The sequence below is a fragment of the Cajanus cajan genome, chromosome 9, assembly GCF_000230855.2.
Source record: "Cajanus cajan strain Asha chromosome 9, NIPB_CcT2T_4, whole genome shotgun sequence".
In the NCBI taxonomy this organism is placed as follows: Eukaryota; Viridiplantae; Streptophyta; class Magnoliopsida; order Fabales; family Fabaceae; genus Cajanus; species Cajanus cajan.
Genome location: NC_138525.1, coordinates 28,852,328 through 28,874,864, shown reverse-complemented (window position 1 = coordinate 28,874,864; position 22,537 = coordinate 28,852,328). Strand labels below are relative to the sequence as shown.

General features: G+C 32.2%; 1 protein-coding gene across 2 annotated transcripts; it reads right to left on the bottom strand.

The window, feature by feature from the left end:
* Window positions 1-14,086: 14,086 nt before the first annotated feature.
* On the bottom strand, window positions 14,087-20,453 carry LOC109792013 (26S proteasome non-ATPase regulatory subunit 11 homolog). 2 transcript variants are annotated; one of them, XM_083063417.1, is made up of 3 exons: window positions 20,295-20,416; window positions 19,582-19,838; window positions 14,087-15,466 (listed from the first exon to the last, which is right to left on the bottom strand). In XM_083063417.1, exon 3 carries the CDS (start codon window positions 15,443-15,445, stop codon window positions 14,177-14,179), a length of 1,269 nt encoding a protein of 422 aa, XP_082919543.1. In that variant the 5' UTR covers window positions 15,446-15,466; window positions 19,582-19,838; window positions 20,295-20,416; the 3' UTR covers window positions 14,087-14,176. The 2 variants fall into 2 exon arrangements, with proteins under 2 accessions (XP_082919543.1, XP_082919542.1); XM_083063416.1 differs by lacking the exon at window positions 19,582-19,838 and having other exon boundaries at window positions 20,295-20,453.
* Window positions 20,454-22,537: the final 2,084 nt, after the last annotated feature.

Genomic DNA, 22,537 nt, shown 5'->3' with positions numbered 1-22,537 from the left:
TTTTATTTTTCTAGGTGATTTTTCTTTTCTTCAGAATATCCTTATCTTACTTTCTTCAGGTCATGTACTCATTGTTTCGGTATGAACAAAACCTCTTTTATGGAATAGTTCATGCTACATAAAATTTTTGTATATTTCATACAAAATTTTGTGTACATAATTTACTTTAATATAATCTTCCTTATATAGTGTTTTCATTGAGTTACTGTTGAGTCATTCTTTATCTCTTTTCACTTTTTAATATGTTGTGTGTACAAAATATAATCTGACAAAATTTGGATGGACAAATTTGGTATTTGCCATAAGAAAGGGAAACAAGTCATGTCTTCATAACTATTGTAGAATAAAGAACAAAAATTTCATTGTTTGTAGCCATCTTGGTTAGTAAGTTCTTCTCTCTTATCTCTCTTCTACTGTACATTTTAAGTTATTTACTCTACCAGTTAAATACACAACAAAAATAAGAGAAGTGCAATATTTTTTGTTATAAATTATTTTATAGTTTACTAACTTTGATAACAATTCTTTGTGGCAAGTAAGGATAGGAATAGGTCAGACCTTAAATAGGGGGCATGAAGCCAAGTTTCTTTAAAGTTTGGTCTGGCTTGGCTTGTTTAATAAAAAAGTCAAGTTTAGACTTAGGCTTATAGAAAAGTTTGTTAGGCTTGATCAGCCAATTTATTTATATAATAAAAAATTAATATATATATATATATTATTAAAAATATAAATAAACAAATAAATTTATAAAATAAAAATAAATTGTCAATATATAAAATATTCTTTTATACAATTATTTTTTTTATTATCTTTATAAGCTTACGACTTGTGCATGAGTATACGTCAACATACATGTTTACACAAGAATTGTTCCTTGAATAGAAAATAATTCAATTTTTCCTATATTTTTTTAAATTTTAAAATTTAATAATATTTAGTAAATTATATTTTAAAAATAATTTTTTTGATTTTTAAAAATTAAGTTTATTGGTCTAATTAACATTTATAATTTAAATAAACTTTTAAATAGGTTAATAGGTCAGATCAGACTTAAAAAAGTTATGCCAGACCTAAAAAAGGTATGTGATGGATAATAGGTCAGACTTAAACATTAGTTTTATAGAATAGACCCAACCTATATATTCAAAGTCTGACATATTTTCATCCCTAGTGGCAATGAATTAATGCAACATGAAGCATTGCTCTTCTCGTAAAAGTTTTGAAACATATAGCTTCAATGTATTGGTTAATTACTGTTCTTTCTAATAGGGGAAAGCTCATCACTAGGGATAGGAATAGGCTAGGCCTTAAACAAGGATCTATGACCTGACCTCTTTAATAAAAAGACCAAATTTAGGCTCTTAAAAAAGCCTATTTATTTCAAAAGATTAGACTTAAGCTTATAAAAGAATTTGTTAGACCTAATAGACTAGCCTATTTATCTATATAATATAATAAAATATTAATATATATATATATATATATATATATATATTATTAATATAAATAAACAAATAATTATATTAGTATTAAATTAATTATATTGAATAATTGTGTCATTTTTTAAAATATTAAATTTTGCTATAAATAAATCAATAATCTGAAAAGGTATTATCGTAGCTAATTTAATTTTTTAAAATAGGAGTTGGTTATTGGAAGTATGTCAAATGAGATAATTGAAATAATTAAAAAGTTTTTATTTTGAATAAGACTAACCTCTTTTATCATTGTCTATGTGTAGGTGTACATCATTGTACATGTATATACATGAATTGTCCCTTCAATAGAAAATAATTTTATCTATTATCTCTTTGTAACAATGTATATATACTTGGTACCCTTGAGATCACTTCATGTATAATCAATATTTTTTTCATCTATAAATTGTCATAATAACTATTTCAATTTGTTAAAATATGAATCAATTATTTAGAATATACCAAATTAGATATTAGATATAGGAAACACTTAAAATATTATTTTTATATAATTATCCTTTTTCATTATAGTGTGTACACCCACATATGTTACTGTACATAAATTGTCCCTCTAATATAAAATGATTTACTTTTTCTCCTCTTTGTGACATTGTATATATTTAAAAATTTAAATTTTAATAATATTGAATAAACTATATTTTATCATGCAAATTAAAAAATAACTTGTAGTGATGTATTTAAAAATAAATTTATTGACCTAATTAACAATAATAATATAAATAGGCTTTTAATAGGTTAATAGGAAAGACCCATAAAAAAAGTGTATGATAGATAATAGGTCAGACTTAGGCTTTAATTATGTAGAACATGTTTAGTCTATATATTCAACGTTTGACTTGACTTATTCTCATCCCTACCCCTCACAATAATAACAACTCCACAAAAGAGCAAAAACATAATAGAAATTTAAAGTTTTTTTTACAAGAAGAAACTATTTACAAAAAATATGGAGATTTCTTGAAAACTTAGGAGTGGTGAGGTAGAGAGTGGGAAAACACAGTGGTGTGTTTTGAAGAAGGTGATTAGAGAGGACCTAAATGTTGTTGGAGCCTCACTAGTCTATTGCAAAAAACCTTCATTATCATTAACTAAGATTGCTTACATCAATAATTTTTTTCTATGTTTATGTTCGTATAAGGTTTTAATAATATGTTGTGCTTATGTTTGGGGATAGAAAATAGGTCAGACCTTAAACAAGAGCCTATGGTTTCTAAACCTAACCTGACCTAACTCGTAAAATAAAAGACCAAATTTAGGCTTTTAAAATAGAGTATTTGTAAAATAATGGTTAGCCTTAGGCTTATAAGTAATCTTATTTGACCTCATAGGTAAGCCTATTTCATTATATAATATAATAAAGAATTAATATATCTATATTAGTAAAAATTTAAATAAACAAATAAATTGATAAAAACAAATTCAAAAAAAAAAAAAATCAATATCTACAATATATTTTTATACATTTTTTTCCTTATAGATTTATAAGCTTCTGTCATGTGCGTCAGTGTATGTCAACATACATGGTTAAGCATGAATTATCCCTCCAACAGAAAACGATTCACTTTTTTTTCCTATATTTCTTTTTAAATATAAATTTTTATAATGTTAAGGAAACTATATTTAAAAATAAATTTATTTATATAATATAACAAAAAATTAATATACTTATATTATTAAAAATATAAATAAAGAAATAAATTTATAAAACAGAAAAAAAATTATCAATATTTAAAATATTTTTTACACAACTATTTTTTTTTCATTATAGTTTTATAAGTTGACGACTTATGCGTGAGTTTATGTGAACATACATGATTACACATGAATTGTCCCTTACACAGAAAATAATTCACTATTTCCTTATTTTTCTTTTAGAATTTAAATTTTAATAATATTGAGTAAATTATATTCTAAAAATAAATTTGTTGATTGTTTAAAATTTAAGTTTATTGACCTAATTAACATTATTAATATAAATAGGCTTTTAAATTGGTTAATAGGTTAGGCCAAACTTTAAAATGGTCAGGTTAGGCCTATAAGAAAAGTCTATCATAGAAATTACGACAAGTTTAGGCTTTAATTTTTTAAAACAAACTCAACTTATATATTCAAAACCTGATGTGGCTTGACTTATTCTCATCCCTAGTTGTGTGTACAAAGCAAATGTCGAGAAAATTTTAATAGGACAAAATTTAGAATAACAAAATTTGGTGAATACTACAATAAAATATAACGAGTCATATGTCTTTGAGGTATTTAATCTATTCGTTAATTCCATAGCAATAGTAAGAAAAATGTAATATTTCTTGTCTTACATTTTTCGCAATACCTCTTTTGTTATGCTTACTAAATTTCTCTTAAAGTAATCATGGCAGACATTCATCGCAACATGAATAGGATGAGAATAGGCTAGGCCTTAAATAGGGGGTGTACCTGTCTGAAGGGCACAGTAGTAAAAGATCATAGCCCTTGAATCTAAAAGATCTAACGGCAACAATGATGTGACCTTTCAACTTAACCGTTCGGAATTCCAACCGACCCGACCGTTGAGTATGATGTGGCTACCTACAAACTGAATTACCCTTGAAGATAGTTTTCTCTCTCTTCAAGACTGGGGGGCAAGTGTACGGGTAAGGCCTTTCGGCCATACCCTTCGGTTCGGCCATCCTGCTTGGCATAGGGTGTCGACAAGGTCGAATGCCGACACAACCCATGGTCCTCTCCAAGCACTAGTTCGGTTTAGCTGTTATGATAAGGAGAATCATTTTGCAAAGGTAATCGGGACCCGAAAGAACTATTTCTGATCGCCGACACCCAATCGGCATTCTTGATTGCCGAAAAGACTTAAAGAATGATTCGCAGGGTAAATAATCCCTAAACAGTGATTAGAGGTTAATCGCGTATGTAAGGAGATTAAGGACGTATTACCTAATTCGGTATACCTAGCATGGGGCCCATAGAGGGCAAGCCCATTAATGTCACTATAAATAGTTTGCATCTCGAGGTAACGTCACTGTTCATTAATTACTATCGATATTCATGCTTGTTCTGACTTGAGCGTTGGAGTGCCTTTTGTAAGTACCCTCCCCCCTCAACGGAATATTCTCTTGGAGCTCTCGCTCGGCCTTCAGAGTACTAAAAGATTACTAGTGTGCCCTTTAGACAGGTACATGGGGGCTTATGGCCTAGCATCTTTGAAGCCTGGTTTGGCCTAGCTTATTTAATAAAAGGCCAAGTTTAAGCTTTTAAAAAACCTATTTATATAAAAAGGTCAGGCTTAGGCTAATAGTAAAGACTATTAGGCCTGATAGGTCAATGTATTTATTTATATAATAAATAGTAAAGACTATTTATTGATGATTTTCTTGCTGATGGGGAAAAAATTTAATAAAAAATCAATAATATGGCATAACTTAAATATCCTTTCATAAGAAGAAATTTATGTAGAAAAAGTATGAAGACATCTTGTAAACTTAGACTTTCATGAGATGGAGAATGCAAGAACATAACAACGTGCTTCAAAGAAGGTGGTTGTGTTTGTGTGTGTTTCTATGTGTTTATATGTGTGTGTGTATGCTAATGTGTGTTTGAGTGTGTGTGCCCGTCTGTATGTGTCCTTGTGTGTGTGTATGTGTGTGAATTTATATGTGTGTTTGTTTGTGTGCGGCTTTGTGTTTGTGTTTATTTGTGTGTGTATGTGTTTGTCTATGTCTTTGTGTGTGTGTGGGTTTGGATGTATGTGCGTTTGTGTGTGTATGTACATGTCTGTGTTTGGGTGTTTGTGATTAAGTGTTTGTGTTTGTATTTGTGTGTGGTTGTGTCTATTTGTGCATTTGTGTGTTTCTTTGTATTTATGTGTGTGTGTCTATGTTTGTGAGTGTTTGTGTCTTTGTGTGTCTATGTCCATCTGTCCATGTGTCTTTGTGTGTGTGTGTGTGAATGTATCCGTGTTTAGTTGTTTAGTTGTTTATTGTTTATGTGTGTCTGTGTGTTTGTGCATGTGTATGTGTTTTTATGTGTGTGTCTATATTTCAATGTGCTTGTGTGTATGTGTGTGTCTATATGTTAATGTGCTTGTGTGTTTGTGTGCTTCTATGTGTGTCTTTTTGTGTGTGCCTATGCCTATGTCTGTGAGTCCTTGTGTGTGTCTATGTGTGTGTGTTTGTCTTTTTCTGTTTGTGTGTGTGAGTGTGCCTATGTTTGTGTTTGTGTTTGTGTTTTTGAGTGTGGTTGTGCTTGTGTGTCTCTATGTGTATGGTTAGGTGTGGATGTCTCTATGTGTATGTGTTTGTGCCTATGTGCCTATGTTTGCATTTAGGTGTGTGGATGTCTTTGTGCATATGTGTGCACGTGTGTTTTTTTGTGTGTTTGTTAGGGTGTCTCTATGCATGTAAGTGTTTGTATATTTGTGACTCTATGTGTGTGTATGAGTGTTTGTGTGTTTGTTAGTGTTTGCCTAGCAAATCTTGAAGAAATGGTGGGTGATTCCTTCAAATGACTTCCTTCAAGTCCCGTGGACCTTCCTTGAGAGAATTCTAGACGTGAGATTGACCAGAGAAGAGGTTGAGACACAGAGGTTCTAGATTAGGAAGCACCTAAGCCAATGGAGCAAAGGTTTGCTCACAAGGTGCTTATCCTAGAAGCTTTCTAGGAACCCTAAACCTAAACATCTAAAGGACTTTGAAGTAGAGAGCATATGGCTGAGAAAGCTCAATGCTCTACATATAATACTCAAAGTGAATACAAGTGAAGGAGGAGAGCTTAATTTATGGGCAAGAGATGGAAGAAATTGGCGCTGATGCTCCAAGGGTAGGTGTAGGCACCAAAAATTTGAAATTCAAATAGAATTTGAATTTCAAATTTTTGGTAGTCACATGCTACTCCATGTGTAGCTCCAATTTCATTAAGATAGCATTTAGGGTTAATTTGAGGGTACTTGGGGTTGATCATGTGTAACCAATTTTAAGTTAGCACATGTACTCCAAATGCATCTCAAATTAAACCTAAATGTGATCTAATTTTTCCAACTTTTCCTAATTAAGCTTTTCCTCTCAAATCCTAATCTAATGGCCTAAATACAATGACTAAAGTATCCTAAATACTAAAAAAAAATAAAAAAATAAGCAAAATGAGTCTAATATTAGGTACTAAAATACCCAAGGCCCATTAGGCAAAAAATAGGCCCACTGAGCCTAAGGTCCTAAAACCTTCATCTATGAGGCCCAAAATACAAGACAAAAATATATGAAACCTATACTAATATAATATATACAAGTAGTGTGTCTCAAAGTGTGGCCTAAGTGAAGAGCAACTTAGGCCCACCAAGCCCACTAGGCCCATCAGGCTTTGAAGTAGCCAAATCTTCATGAATCCTCCTAGTCATAGCTCTAGTGGTTGGACCCTTGGTCCATGCTACTACATAAATCTATATGTGTCTGTGTATTTGTGTCTGTGTATGTGTTTGTGTGTGTATGTATATGCATGTGCCTATGTGTGTGTCTATATGTACATTTGCTTGTGTATGTGTGTGTCTGTATGCCAATGTGCATGTGTGTGTTTGTATGCTTCTGTGTGTCTTTTTGTGTGTGTCTGCGTCTATGTTTGTGTGTTTTTGTGTGTGTGTGTGTGTGTGTGTGTGTGTCTATGTATGTGTATTTGTCTTTTTGTGTTTGCGTGTGTTAGTGTTTGAGTTTGTGTGTGCCTGAGTGTGTGTGTGTGTGTCTGTGTGTGTGTTTGTGTTTTTGTGTGTGGTTGTGTTTGGGTGTCTTTGTGTGTATGAGTTTGTGTGTCTTTGTGTGTGTGGTTAGGTGTGGGTGTCTCTATATGTATGTGTTTGTACTTGTGTATCTCTGTGTTTGTGTTTGCGTTTAGGTGTGTGGATGTCTTTGTGTGTATGTGTGCATGAGTGTCTTTGTGTGTGTTTGTTAGGGTGTCTCTATTCATGTGAGTGTTTGTGTATTTGTGACTCTATGTATGTGTATGAGTGTTTGTGTGTCTGTTAGTGTCTACCTGTGTGTGTGTGTTTATGTGTGTTTCATTGACTATGTGTGTATATGTGCCTCAGTGTATGTGTTTGTGTCTCTATATGTCTATACGTGTGTGTGTGTTTATCTTTGTGTGTCTTTGCATGTGTTTTTGTGTATAAGTGTGTGTGTGTGTGTGTCTAGGTGTATGTGTGTGTTTGTTTGTATGTGCTTATATGTGTGTATGTCAATGTGCCTCTTTATGTGTGTCTTTGTGCTTGTGTGTGTTTTTGTATGTCAATATGTGTGTTTGTGTGGTTGTGTGTGTTCATGTGCGTGTGTTTGGATGTATGTACATTTGTGTGTGTATGTCTCTGTGTGTGTCTGGGTGTTTGTGTTTTTTTGTGTATGTTTGTGTGTGGTTGTATCTATCTGTGTGTTTGTGTGTATTTCTTTGTGTTTATGTGTGTGTCTATGTTCATGTGTGTTTATGTCTATGTGTATGTGTGTCTTTGTGAGTGTGTGAATGTATCTTTGTGTTTTTTTGTCCGTTCTTTGTGTGTGGCTTTGTGTTTGTGTTTATTTATGTGTGTTTTTGTGTGTCTATGTCTTTGTCTATGTTTTTGAGTTTGTTTGTTTATGTAGGTGTTTTTGTGTGTGTGTGTGTGTTTGTATATGTCTCTATGTGTGTTTGTGCGTGTGTATATGTTTTTGTGTGTGTTTGTGTTTGTGTATATGTGTATGTATGTGTGTATGTACATGTGTATGTCTGTATGTGCATGTGCCTCTATGTGTGTGACTATGTGTGTTTGTGTGCTTTTGTGTGTGTTTTATTGTGTCTATGTCTATGTGTCTTTGTGTGTGTTTGTTGATGCATGTCTCTGTGTGTGTGAGTGTCTGTTTATCTATGATTGTATGTGTGTGTATGTGTGTTTTTGTGTCTATTAATGTGTGTATATCTGTGTGTTTGCGTGTGTTTCTTTGACCATGTGTGTCTATGTGTGCCTTAGTGTTTGTGTGTGTGTCTATATGTGTTTGCTTGTTTATCTTTGTGTGTCTTTGGTGTGCTTTTGTGTTTAAGTGTGTGTCTAGGTGTCTTTGTGTATATGTGTGTGTCTATGGGTTATTTTATGTGTGTGTTTGTGTGTGTCTTTGGGTTTGTGCTTATGTGTGTAGCTGTTTATCTATTTATGTGTGTTTGTCTATTTGCGTTTAATTGTGTCTATGTTTGTTTTTGTGCAAGTGTTTCCATGTGTGTGTCTTTGTGTGTGTGTATTTGTCTATGTGTGCTTTTATGTGTGTGTTCTTGTAGGCGTGTGAGACTATGTTTATCTATTTGCCTTTGTGTATGTCTCTTTGTACTTGTGTGTGCGTTTATGTGTCTTTATGAGTGTATGTGTGATTGTGTGTTTCTGTCTATCTCTATGTGTGTCTTTGTGTTTATGTGTCATTGTGATCGTTTGTGTGCTAGTGTTTGTGTGTGTATCTGTGTGTGTGTTTCTCTACGTTTATGTGTGTGTGCATGTGTTTACGTGTATGTTTGTGTGCACGTGTGTGTATGCATTGGTTTTTATGTGTTTGTGTATTTATCTGTATGTGTCTTTCTATGTGTTTGTGTGGTTGTGTGTCTGTGTCTATCTCTATGTATGTCTATATGTCTTTGTTTGTGTGCCTATGCATGTGTATCTATATGTGTTAGTGTGTGCATGTGTCTACCTTGATGTGTGTGTTTGTGTGCCTCTATGTCTGTGTCTATGTGATTATGCGTGTGTATGTGTATGTGTTTGGGTGTGTGTGTGCTTGTGTATGTCTTTCTGTGTATTTATTTATGTGTGTCTGTGAGTGTGAGCATGTGTCTGTGTTCCTTTGTGTATGTTTCTATGTGTGTGCATGTCTATCTTTTTATGTATTTGTGTGTGTGTTTATTTGTGTGTTTGTCTTTATGTGATTGTGTGTGTTATTGTGTTTGAGTATGTGTGTGAGTGTGGTTGTTTCTGTATTTTTGTGTGTGGTTGGTTTTCGGTGTCGGTGTGTATGTGTTTGTGTCTTTTTGTGTTTGGTTAGGTGTGGGTGTCTTTGTGTGTATGTGTTTGTGCTTGTGTGTGTTTTTATCTCTATGTGTCTATGTTTGCATTTATATGTGTGGTTGTCTTTGTGTGTATGTATGTCTTTATGTGTGTTTGTCGGTGTGTCTCTATGCGTGTGAGTGTCTATGTGTGTTTGCATGTTTCTATGATTGTGTGTATGCGTGCCTTAGTGTGTGTGTTTGTGTGTATTTGTGTCTTTATGTGTCTATATCTGTGTGCATGTATATCTTTATGTGTTTTTGCGTGTGTTTTTGTGTCTAAGTGTGAGTGTGTGTGTGTGTGTGTATGTGTCTAGGTGTCTTTGGGTGTGTTTGCGTGTGTGTCTATATGTGAGTTTGTGTGTGTGCGTGTCTATGGGTTTTTGTGTGTGTGAAACCACTGATTATCTAACTAATAAGAGTAAATGAAATTAAACAGGTTAATTTGTCATCAATAATTATATTACCTAATTGGTAATCAAAGAACAAAACTCACCAAACCCAAGTCCATTATAATCAATATAAGTAGTTGCAAAAATCAAGGTAAATCAATGTTCATTTATTACTCTCCTAGATATTTGTGTTCATTCTAACTTGAGCACTACCCTTCGGAGTTGTCAGCTAGCAAGGAGTCTAAAGCCTTACGCGAAGATTTACCAGTATACCCATTAGACAGGTATAGATGCAGTATATTTTTAACTTTGTCATGTTGTCAAAAAATTACAAAACATAGTTTCACATGTGATATAAAACTTAAAACTAGAGATGGAATGATTATGGATCCTACTTTGACCATTTTGATAAAGTCCTTAAGATTTCTTCCAAACTATGTTGCCATGGGAATAGCTCGAAAGAAATTATGACATCTCAATTGTATTATTCTATTTGATTATTTTTTCACCTCAATTGTGATCCTTTTTTGCAAAAATTTGAAGTGTTTTGATTTTGAACTTTAATTATTTTATTTGATCATATAAAATTAAGCTCAAGAACATCATGTTTGATAACTAGCCTTCATGAATGCGAGCTCTATTGTCTTCAAAGAGTTGACAACCATGACAGAAGGATATAGTCATATAGTGACTTAATATTTTTCTTTTTGTGTGAGAAAATTTGTTCAGGTTAATTTTTGTGAAATGTGAATAGAATTTGTTAATGTCAGATAAGCAAAAGAAGTACAATGTATTGCTCTTAAGTAGGTTTTTTAAGAAGGGAGAATCTTGTAGTGGGATGCTACAAGTAGGTGTTTCTTCGGGTGCAAGAAGTGATTTCTTTAATAGTGTAAAAGTGTATTGCATGTGGTATTGTGATTGTAAAACTTCTAATATTAAGGATTAGCGAAAAATCTCAATCAGGTTGATTGGGAACTAGATGTAGGTCACAAATGGATGTGGTCGAACCAATATAAATTGGTTGTGTGTTTTTCTCTCTCCCAATACTTAAGTTTACATTCTTTTATTTCTATTATTTTCATGCTTGTTGATATGTTTCGTGAGGCATGTACGTTGCATTAAGAATTGAGTGAATTTAGACTTGTATTAAATCTAAACTAAGTATCCTATATACAACTATAGATCAATACACTTCTTTGGAAAGATTTAGAAAAGTTTTGCAAAATCAAGATAGCTGTGCAAGAAATTTTTAATCAACCAATTCACCCTCCCTATTGGTTAGGCCATCTTTTCTAACATTATGATGTTTGATAACCAAATCATCTTTGTCTATATTATTCCACAACAAATCAAAGCAATAAAAGCTTTTTTGGTACTTGAAGTTCAAAGAAAGGAACTGAGACGTGTTTTTCATTAAAGAATGGACAAACAGATATCTCAAAATATGCAAAGTCTTAGTCAGATAAAGTCATTTTTTACTACACACACAACAATTCATCTAGTTTTGCACCTTAAAGGTGATAAGTAGCTTTCTTGATCAATTAAGTGACAATTTAGTGAAATGCATTTAGTGCTCATATTTAATGCACTAACGAACACTTTTATCTACAAAGAACGAAGACGAAGAAAGAATGTGAGAAAAACTCAAGGATTCGCAATAGTCATCTTCATGAAATACTTATATAAAGAAGTTTGAAGGCTTATAAAGAAAGAAGAAGAAGAACTATTGTAAAATAATTGCATTTCATTCTTTCTATAAAAACTCTATACTTAATGAGATAGAAAGAAGAAGAACTATTCATCATGTCCTGTGAGTAAGATGAAATAATAAGTGATTTCCTAACTTTAACTTTATATTATAGTGTAAAGCCTAAAAAGGTTGTTGTAAAAAATATTTGGTTGTTGAAGCTTGAAAAGACTGTTGTAAAGAATACTTAGTTGTTGAAGTATAGGAAGACTTTGTTGTTCAAAAAAATCTTGGATAGTTACTTAAAGAAGCAAGTCAAAGAATACTTAGGTTGAACTAGAAGTGACTTGTGAAAAAATACTTGTATCTTTGTAAAGATAGTGAAACTTGATTAGGTTGATCAAGAACTACAAGTAGTCTCGGTAGTTGAGACAAAACAATATAAAAATACTTTGTGTTCTTTACTTTTTACTCTTCATCTGCACCTTTAAAGTCTTTATACTACTTTATTATTTCAAAAAATGTCTTGAGTTTTCAATTGATACTATACAACCCCCTTCTAGTGACTCTTTTCTCTCCACAATCCCTTATAACACCATCGCGCACAACATGACTATAAGCTTATTTGGATACAATCTATAAGGACTTTTGAAAGCTTTTCTACTAAAAATAATGAGTACTTTCTAGTAGAGAAGCTCTTAAAAATCCTTATAAACTTGTATCCAAGTATGTTCTAAATTTATCAATCCATAATTGACACTAACCTTATTCCAACCCATGAAAGGCAAGTCCCTCACCATTATTTATACCTATATATAAAGGCAATCCCCATTTTTCACATACACGTTATTCTTTTTTTTTTGTTATATAACTTTAACCTTTTAATGAAAATAAAACAATGCATGGTAATAATTAATAAAAGTCACAAAAATCTTCTGATGCTGAAGTTTTATTCTTAAAACTATTATTGAATAACAATAATCGCACACTATCTCACTAACCTATTCAAGCAAAGACAAGAAATGTTTTTTTTCCTACTAATTAATCAATAATGTGAATAATATAAGGCATTTAAAGAGTATTTATAACTCATAATGAAGTCTTGGTCAGATTCTAAACAAAAACATAATAAAATATTAATTTTCTAAAGTATATTTTATTGTAGATAAAATCTAAGAAAATAAAATTTTCTAATTAATATAATTATCATATTTTTTTTAGATTAAAAATAGTGAATAAACCCAATATTTTTGTGCTTCAAAATTGACTTTGTGAAACTCATTGTGATTATAGTGATTTTTGTTGACCATGATATCTATTCAAACAATGAGAAATTATTGATTTTTTTTGTTATAAATAAAAAAAAATCTTAAACTCATGTTATGCAATGTTTCAGCACACAAAAACTCATCTTAATTTTTTCTTTTATAAACACTTGTTGAGAATAGGATGACAAATATACATGTACCCGCAAGTAATACTCAAACCCGTCCCGACTTTGACGGAGAATACCCGGTTTGACCGGATACGGGTACGGGTAAAACCCGATATATTAAATCGGGTACAGGTACAGATATGTACTTACCCGCCCCGTACCTGTACCCATCCTCATCCCCGTTCCTATTTTTAATTTAATACCCACTTTTAATTTAATTATATTAAAGAATTTTAATATTTTTTATATGTGATTATTTATTATAATATGAGATAGAGAAATAACCTAATTATAATTATAATATAATAAAAAAATAATTTAAAAATATCAGTTTTTTTACAAAAAATAAAAAATAAAAAAATTGACGGGTACAGATAAGGGTATGATATACCCGATACCCAACGGGGACAGGGATGAAAATCATATACCCAACGAGTACGGGTACGGGGACGGAGATGAGTTTGACTCGCAGGGATGGGAACGGGTATCATGAAACCCGTACCCAACCCGCCTTGTTGCCATCCCTAGTTGAGAAGAATATTGAAAGTGACTATTTATAAAATAATGGTTTAAATTCGTCATATTGGAGAATGTTCAACGTGTGTTTTTAAGAACCAGATTCAGTTCAATCGAAAGTTACACGCATTTATGTAATCAGCCATTTGTAACCGTTAGGTGAAGATCAGACAGCTCGTGTTTTATTTTCATAAATCAAATTGAAAATATGTGTTTGATATTTGAGTTATCTATCTTTATCCATGATTACAAAACACTATCTCTGTAAATCAATGTAATTTCTAACCGCAAGCGATCCAGATCCATGTATTTATGAAGATACCACATATATTTCAAAAATGAACCATTAAACACCTTTTTTAATTTTTGTCTATGATATGATCTACACAATTTGTCAATGTTGATAACTAAAGACTAGGTTACGCTCGTAATAGTCGATCAAAACAGCTTTAACGATAATAATAAGGCCCCTCAAGTGATTTAGGGATCAATGGATTCAAAAGCTAAAAACTCTCAAGAATCTGACAAATTTGGAAAATAATCAAATGATACCTTATTAATTGTGAAGAAGATAACATAAAGTATTGTAGCAAAGCAAATAACATAGGGGATGGAGAGCTCATGCCATTATCTTGGCAGACCTAACAAAAAGACTGTCCACGACTTTCTCAGTATTAGAAATGGTTTCTAAGGTTGCAGGGTATATTGCATCAGTTTTGGGATCATCAAAAATGACAAGGCATCCAGCTCCTTGATCCAATGTCCCAGCAAACTTCTTGTCCAAAATCATCTGAGACAACTTACGTTCCACGTGATCAACAGGAAGTTCAATTAGTTCTGCAATGTGTGCAATCTCGACCCTTGAGAATGGTTCAATCAATCTGCAAAGGTTCTGTTCCAGAAGAGTGTCATACAGGGATGACAGGTGTCTGTGAACAATTGGGTCTTCCTCCAGCTGAGCCTTGTAATCTCGCAAAGTGATCTCGAATAACTTGAGAGATCGCTTAGAATGAGCGTCCGCAACAGCTTTCATGGCATCCAAGTCAGGCCCAAGATATTTCAGGCCAGCTTTGGAAGATATGATTCCAGTCACATCATCAGCTTGACTCACCATGATCTTACACAACAACATGTATTTCAGGCTATAGACAGCCTTAGGGTCATCAAGAGCATTGAAAGATTCAAAAGCTTCAAAGAAATAACTGTATGCAGTTTTGTAATCCTTCTCCTCAGCATGAAGAATCCCACTCTGCAGATCTATGGCACCTTGTTGAGCTGGAGGAACGTAAATAGCATTTGCAGCTGTTCTTGCGGCTGTGAGGGCAGCTTTTGCCTTCGGAAAGTTTCTCAAGGAGAAGTGTAACTTGCTTTCGAGCAAGTCTATGTCTACAAGTAGAAGCTTGTCATCTAATCTTCTAACCTCTTTGACCAGGCCACTGAGGAGAGCCAAAGCTTCGGAATACTCCTTATTTTCCATCAGAAGTGCTGCAAGCCTGGCCTCAACCCGCTGCCTCAGAAAGGTACGCTTTTCAGCACGAGTCCATTGCACCATTTCTTTGCATAGTGCAATTTGTAGATTAGAAGTCCCTGGTATTTTGGCAACAGAATCAATTATGCCCCTCACAATCTTCGCAGTTTTTGCCTTGGGAATCAAGGAAAAGAAGGGCCTCAACTGAGTGAGAAGGCTGCGAAGATCCTCTGCCCTATTTTCTTGCTTTAGAAGGTCAGTGAGGTTGGTGATGGCCTGCTCTTTCATGCGCAGAGCTTCTGGAGAAGAAGAAGGATCATCAAGTACCCGATAAAGAATGAAGATGGACTCAGACGGGTCTCTGTCTTTGGCCTCCAACGCCAATTCAATTGACTCTGTTGTGGCAGGAAGAAAAGACATGACTGCTGCTTAAACAAAGTTCTGCAAAAGAATATATAGTTTAAAAGAAGATAAACTTAAATACCAATGGCCTTTGTATCAGTATCAATTCAATTGTTAAGTGAAAAATAACATCTCACTAATTAAACTCTCCCACCAGTCCCCCAAAAGTAACAAGCTTTTAGCAGTTAAAAGCAAGCTATACAGAATTTACAAAATTGACCGGGTGTAATTTAAGAGGAAGCGAAGCAGGTCATATGTTGTTTGAAGATCCTTGATGAAAAACATCCATATATGGCTAGCATTGCAATGAAAATCAAATATTACTTGATATTTCAAATTAAGATGTCTATTTTTAAGTAGCACTAGAAAGAGGATGCACAGATACAGGAACAATAAAATGACTAGTGAATATTCCTTATTTGAGTACACTTGCCACACAATGTGAAGGCAAGATAAAAATAAAATGAAAAATAAAAAAGTACATGTTAAATGTCTTATTGATTAGAAGGTAAGACAGCAGAGAAGGACATAAAATCAATTCTTCCAATCAGAACATAGGTCATGCCATCTCCTATTAATTTAACCTTTCTCAGAATCTATACTCCCAGGGTTTAACCATATTTCAGAGAGGCAATTTATATTTACAGGCTGTGTTCTTGTCAGGTTAAGACAAGGGTACAACCGTCAAAACAAATAGCTTGTGGCACTCAAGCTAAATATTAGCAAATACTAAATACAACACAGCTTGCTTCACTTCCATAGTCCCATAGAATTAAGAGACATCCAAAACTACAACACAATCAGATGATTATTGAAAAATAAGATTCAGAGCAAGTAGGAAACCTAAATAATTCCTTATAACTACACATAATTGAACATGAAAGCAGTTCCAATAACAAGTTTATTAGTTCAGAAAATAGCATTCCCAATTATTAAATTGCAACCTAAATCAAACCATAAAGAAGAAAATTTATAGACTAAAGTAAATAGTAATATTTATCATGGGTCATTGGTTTTCAGTCTTCCATTTTAATTGACACCTTAGAACTGGAGAGAACCACGTAAACATATTTATACTGTTGTTCAAAAGGTTTATAACAGAAGATGGGTATTATGGTAATGGGTCTAGCCCAATCTAGCTCCTTTTCCAAGGGTCTTGCAGATATCCACAAAAATCTGATCACCAAACAATATCCTAAATGTTAGACAATGAAGATGCTGATCTAAGCTTAATGTGAATCAAAGAAAAAATGATTTGGAACTAGGGAGTCTTGCTTCTTAGCTCTGATCTAAGTTCCAACACGCTAGGTTGTGACAAATGTTGACACAAGGGACCAATAAACTTGTAGCTCAACCGTTGATGTTAGAGGTTTAATCTGCACGAGACCACCTATGCCCCCAATACATAGGTGCTTGCACCTTCCAATATAACTGGAAAAAAATTACAAGGCAATTTGGGATGCACATACCCCAAAAGTAATTGAAGGACAAGAGCCCAAAAATTTATAAAGCTTCTTAAGAAAGTGAATTATGGACCCTAGTCCAAACTTACAAAACCGGCATGTAAGATGAAGATTATCTCCACTTATATACTTTATTTTGACTTTATCTTTAATTGATGTACGACTTGAATTTTTTCCAATACATTTCATGCCCAACAACACTATTGGACTTAATGCATGAATAGATGGTGTATGAATTTTTTTAAATGATCTAAGATAGGCAGAATTTGAATTTTTCTCAATACACTCCTTCATGCCCAATACTATTAAGCTTGGTATGTGTATAAATGGTGGGTAACCCTTTTTAATAGATCTAAAATAACTTTGATAACATCTTAAGAAAGTGAATTATGGGCCTAATTTAACCTTACAAACCATTTTGAAAGATGAGGGTTAGCCCTAGTTATATACTTTGTTTTAACTTTATCTCTAGTCAACGTGGGACTTGAATTTTTCCCAATGAAGTTCATACTATACCAAACATCATATCAATGTGTCATTATGAGCCTAGACAACTCAAAACACAAAGTGAAGAGAAAAATGGAGAGATGCATTCACAGAGTCCAGATGATGGTGGTTGCCAATCTTAGTCTAGAGTCTAGATTTTCCATCATTATTACGTGGAGAGAAAAAAAAAATTCCGAAAAAGATAAAGGTTGCATGAAAAAATAATGTGTTGAATGGGGTATAATAATATTTTATTTATACTTCTACAAATAAGGACCTGTTAACACACAATTTGCTTTGATTCCATGCTTCAGACATGTCAGGTTATTGTGTCAAATCAAAAGTTGCCACCTTATTAGAATTTCAATTCGTCAAAGTAATAGATATTGTTTTCAAATTTCAATGGCATATCTCAGACACAGATGGAAAGCCACAAAAGTCATCACAGAATGGCAGATAGGTATGAGGCAGGTGTTATTTTGAACAAAGGGTAACCCAGTAGTGAGGCTACTGCCAATGTGAGTAGAATGTAGGGACTACTCATGAGGCAACATTAAGGTTTGTTGGGAAAAAATTTAATGTAAAATTATTAACTACGAGGATGGAGAGAATAATCTATCCAATCACACTAGATGAGTAGGCAGCAAAGGAAACAGATTCGTGTTGGCTCATCACATGACAGACCATGAATTAATGACGGAAACCAAATTATCTTTAACAAAGAATTTCAATTAGAATGTTAAGCTACAACACCCAATGGATAAATAATTGAATAGTGTTTATTTCATTGATGCAAGCACATAGATTAGAAAGCCTCACTCTTATATACTAGAAAAGAAAATTATGTTCTCTAAGCAAAGACAAACATGTTAATGTTTAAAAACCCATATAGGACACTAAATCATGTTCAAACATAAGCATACCCATGATCATGGCGTCATAATTGAATGACAAAATATTTAAAAAGAACGCACAGAGCATTGATGTGAAGCAATGCAGATATAACACAACTCTAACAGGCAATACGTAAGTTTTGTCAACCAGATAGGATAAAAAATTGCAGAAGTGATCGAGGAAGCTCCTGCTATGCATACACCTATACGGCCATACTAACTTAACACCGCCTAGGTTAGGTTTTCATAAATCTTTAAAAATATTTTTCCACTTTTAATTTTATCCTTTCTTATGCAGAAATTTGATCATGAAAAGAAACACAAACATATGGTATTAAATATCTTTAGCATTCCACTTCAAAACATCTATTCATGGGAGTGGTATAAAATAAAATCTGGACAGCACCAAAACCTACACCGGAATTACGAGGGGCAGTATTTGATGACCAAACAAAACACAATAAATGCCATGAAACGTACCAACTTAACACTGCCTAGGTTAGGTTTTCATAAATCTCAAAAATACTTTTCCTCCTTTAATTTTCTCCTTATTATGCAAACATTAGATCATGAAAAGAAACACAAACCATAGTTATGAGTCTCAAATAGTGACCTACTTTGAAAATACTATGGAAGAATAGTGCAAAGTGGGATAACCGCTATTTTAAATATTATAATAGAAACTAAATAATTCATGCTATTCATATATCTACTCAACAAAAAAAAAATTATGATTTATGGTAAATAACAAGTCACAGTTTGCACACACAATCATCATCAATCTAGGAGCAATAAGAACACAGTGACCAAATCAAAAAGGAAAAAATAACAAATTAGATAAAAATTAGAAAAATGTTAATTGAGAAGTCTAGACAAAGAACAAAGAACAAAGAATGGAAACAGAAAGAGAAAAAGATAAAAAAATAAAATAAAAGTTTTTGAAGCTTATAACATGTGGCAGTGCCACTATTTTGGCTACAATGGTCCATATTGGAAACTGCTGCGCTATTTGAATCCCATAGTGATACAGGGCACCCACATCACCTCGTTATAGCACAGGTATGGCATGCTATCACAACCATACAAGTAATAAACATCCAACCAACTCCATAGCTTTCCTCTTCAGAACATAGACTCAAGACAAATCAAATCTCGACAGCACCAAAACTTATGCCAGAATTACCAAGTGGCAGTACTTGATAACCAAACCCAACAGGCCAACACAACAATATAAAGGCAATGGACAATAGACTACTGGGCAGGCCCTAACTTTTTTTTATCTTTTATTTCTTGGCAAGTAAAGAAAACATACCAGCATCCATATAAGAAATCCACAGCACTTGGGTGATTTAAATGTAGCCCACAGCAACAACTCTGCTAATCATGTAAAACTACCATCTTAAGCAACAATCAAGGTTTTTAAAAAGGTCCACAAAGCGGTCACATTTGTCTTCAATTTGGTACAACATCAAGGATTGCGGCAAAATCGCAACCATGCTTGGCAACAGTTATGCTTATGGCAGGCCTGGCTAGACATGAGCCAAACCTAACTGGCTAGGGCTTTGCTCACTGAGAAATAGAACTCATTTAATTTCTTGCCTCAATCTATGTACTAATTGAGAATGTTAGAATCAATGAATCAGGTAATTAGGCCTGAATTTGAATCTCAATAAAATACATGACAAACATTTATTCGAGATTGCGCATTCAATAAAAAGCATAAATCACTCTATAAAATACATAAACTCAATGAATTAGACCCTTTCACGTCAATCAATACTCAGTTCACTACTCAAAAACTACAAAGACAGATTGCAAAGAGGGATTTCAGATTCCCTAGAGCACTCTAATCTAAAGTTTTCACTTCTGAGTCGCGGTCACACGATATGAAAACAAGGTTGGAAGGGAAAATGGTAAACAATTTGGATCGAATTCTGCGTATGTGGATTGTTAAATTTGATGCAAAATTTGGAAATAAAATCCTAAGGGAGCAGAGGAGATAAATAAGGTGTGACAGAAACATACTCGAGATCGAAGGAGAAGCGCAGGGTTCGGTGTTGAGATGCGGAGAGCGAGGAGAAGAATATTGGGATTACTTGTTACTCAATGTTCATATTCATTCACTTCAAGGACTCTCCATTTATTTTTTTATACTTATATAATTTTGTTTTTAACTTGTTATTCATACAGCCGACTTCTCAGTATTATAATAGATAAGCTGTAGATAAGAAAGATGAACAGAAATAAATAAATAAAATATTATTTTTTAATTTTTTCCCCTTTTTTTTTATCAAATAATTTTACTTATTTTCACTCTCATATTTTCACTCTTTTGAATCTAATTCTTACTTATTTTCTCTTAACCAAATAAAGCATTAATGAAATTTCCTTTTCCAATAATTTTTTTTTTTTATATCTTATCAAAGAGATTGGCTCTAATGCCAATTGGACTAACTACTTGCTTATACAATTAGAATTTAAATATAAATATATTTAAATTAAAATAAATTTAAATATATTTTTAATCTTTTAAATTTAAGTAAATTTGTTTTTGATAACTCAAATTTAAAATTAGTTTTTTATTTTTGTAATTTTTAAAATATTATATTAATATCTCAAGTCACTAATAATATATCTGAAAATAACAAATTAAAAAAGTTATGTAATATCAACGAAATTTAATGTAAAAGAAATACTAGTAAGTAGATTGTGTAAGACAATATTGACTTCTTTAAAAAATTGAACATAAGGATTAAAACAATATTTTTAAAAATTACAGGGATTAAAAAGAGTGATTTTAAATTTGAAGAGTTAAAAAAATTTACCTTAATTCTATGGACTAGAAACCATTAAAATATACAAATTATGCAATAATCAATCTCCTTTGCATATAAATTAGAATAAATATATTCAATAAAAATGTATAATTCAATCTCCTTTGCATATAAATTAGAATAAAATATATTCAATGAAAATATTTTTGGAGACAATTATTCAACCAAATTTGTTGTAGTTTTTATTTATTTAATATTGAGTAGTTATAGATGGAATTGAAAATGCATGTCTAATATTGAAAAGATCATATTGTATCCTATAAGACTTACATGAGTGTCTGTAGATAAGTCCTTTAGAATGGTGCATTACACACCTCAAGAGTTTAAATTAGTTTGTGTTCTCAACATTCATGGACAACAATCTAAAAGACTTAAAGTTGTCTACGAAAATTCTTGATGAATGTAAGAGATGAGCACGAGACTATGACAACAAAGAGAACGCAACTTATGCGCTACTGCGACGGTCACATGTGGAGGAGAACAAGGTGTCAATTGGTCAGTCCTATGTGATTCTACAATTGTTGAGTCTCCTGTAAAGTAATGAGTTTTGTAGGAAGAAGAAATTCATATCAATAACAGTAAGCATAATTAATTTGCCAACCAGCTGTTTCCAAAAAAAAAATTTGCCAACCAATTTGGTAATTTGTCCAAATTTTATTGATCAATATGTGTTAAATATTTTATGTTTAGATATCATGGTCTGTAATATATTGTTATATTGGATTATTATGTTCAACTATGATATGTTAATTGATAATTAAATTACTTTGGGTTGTAACTACTTATTAAATATGTGGTGCATGTTACATGATTCACAATCATGATTAGCACATTATATTGAAAGACTTTATATATTTAATTGTTTGAATTAAAAGTGTTTGAGGAAAATTAAATATTCATTTATTTTGTGAAATTTTGTGGTGAAGAGGTGAAGAAAATAATTGTGGAGCATCATTTAGAGAAAAATAGTGTATATAATTAATATTATTTTTGAAAATCTCTTCATAGTGAGAAAAATTATAATTTTTATGAGATGAAACTAACCTAGAACAATATAGATAAATAATATGTTGATCTTAGTGTGAATGATTTTTATGTGAGGATGAACATATTTTCTCTAATTTTGGATATATTAATTATATATGTTGATACCTTTATGGTATGATGATATTAGTGATATGAGTTTTTTGAGTATAATTCTTGAAAGTTATAATCATTTATAACATGAGTTAGTGGAGAATTATGAGTAATATGATGTTATTCATATTATAATATTTTACATAACATGAGATGTTATAAAGATGCTATAAATTAATGGTATTTAACATTGTGAATTTTCAATTGTATTATAAAATATAATGATGATTAATTGAGTCCTGGATACATATGAGATAAAATCCACTAATGTTATGTCATTATATTTTATTGTAGTGA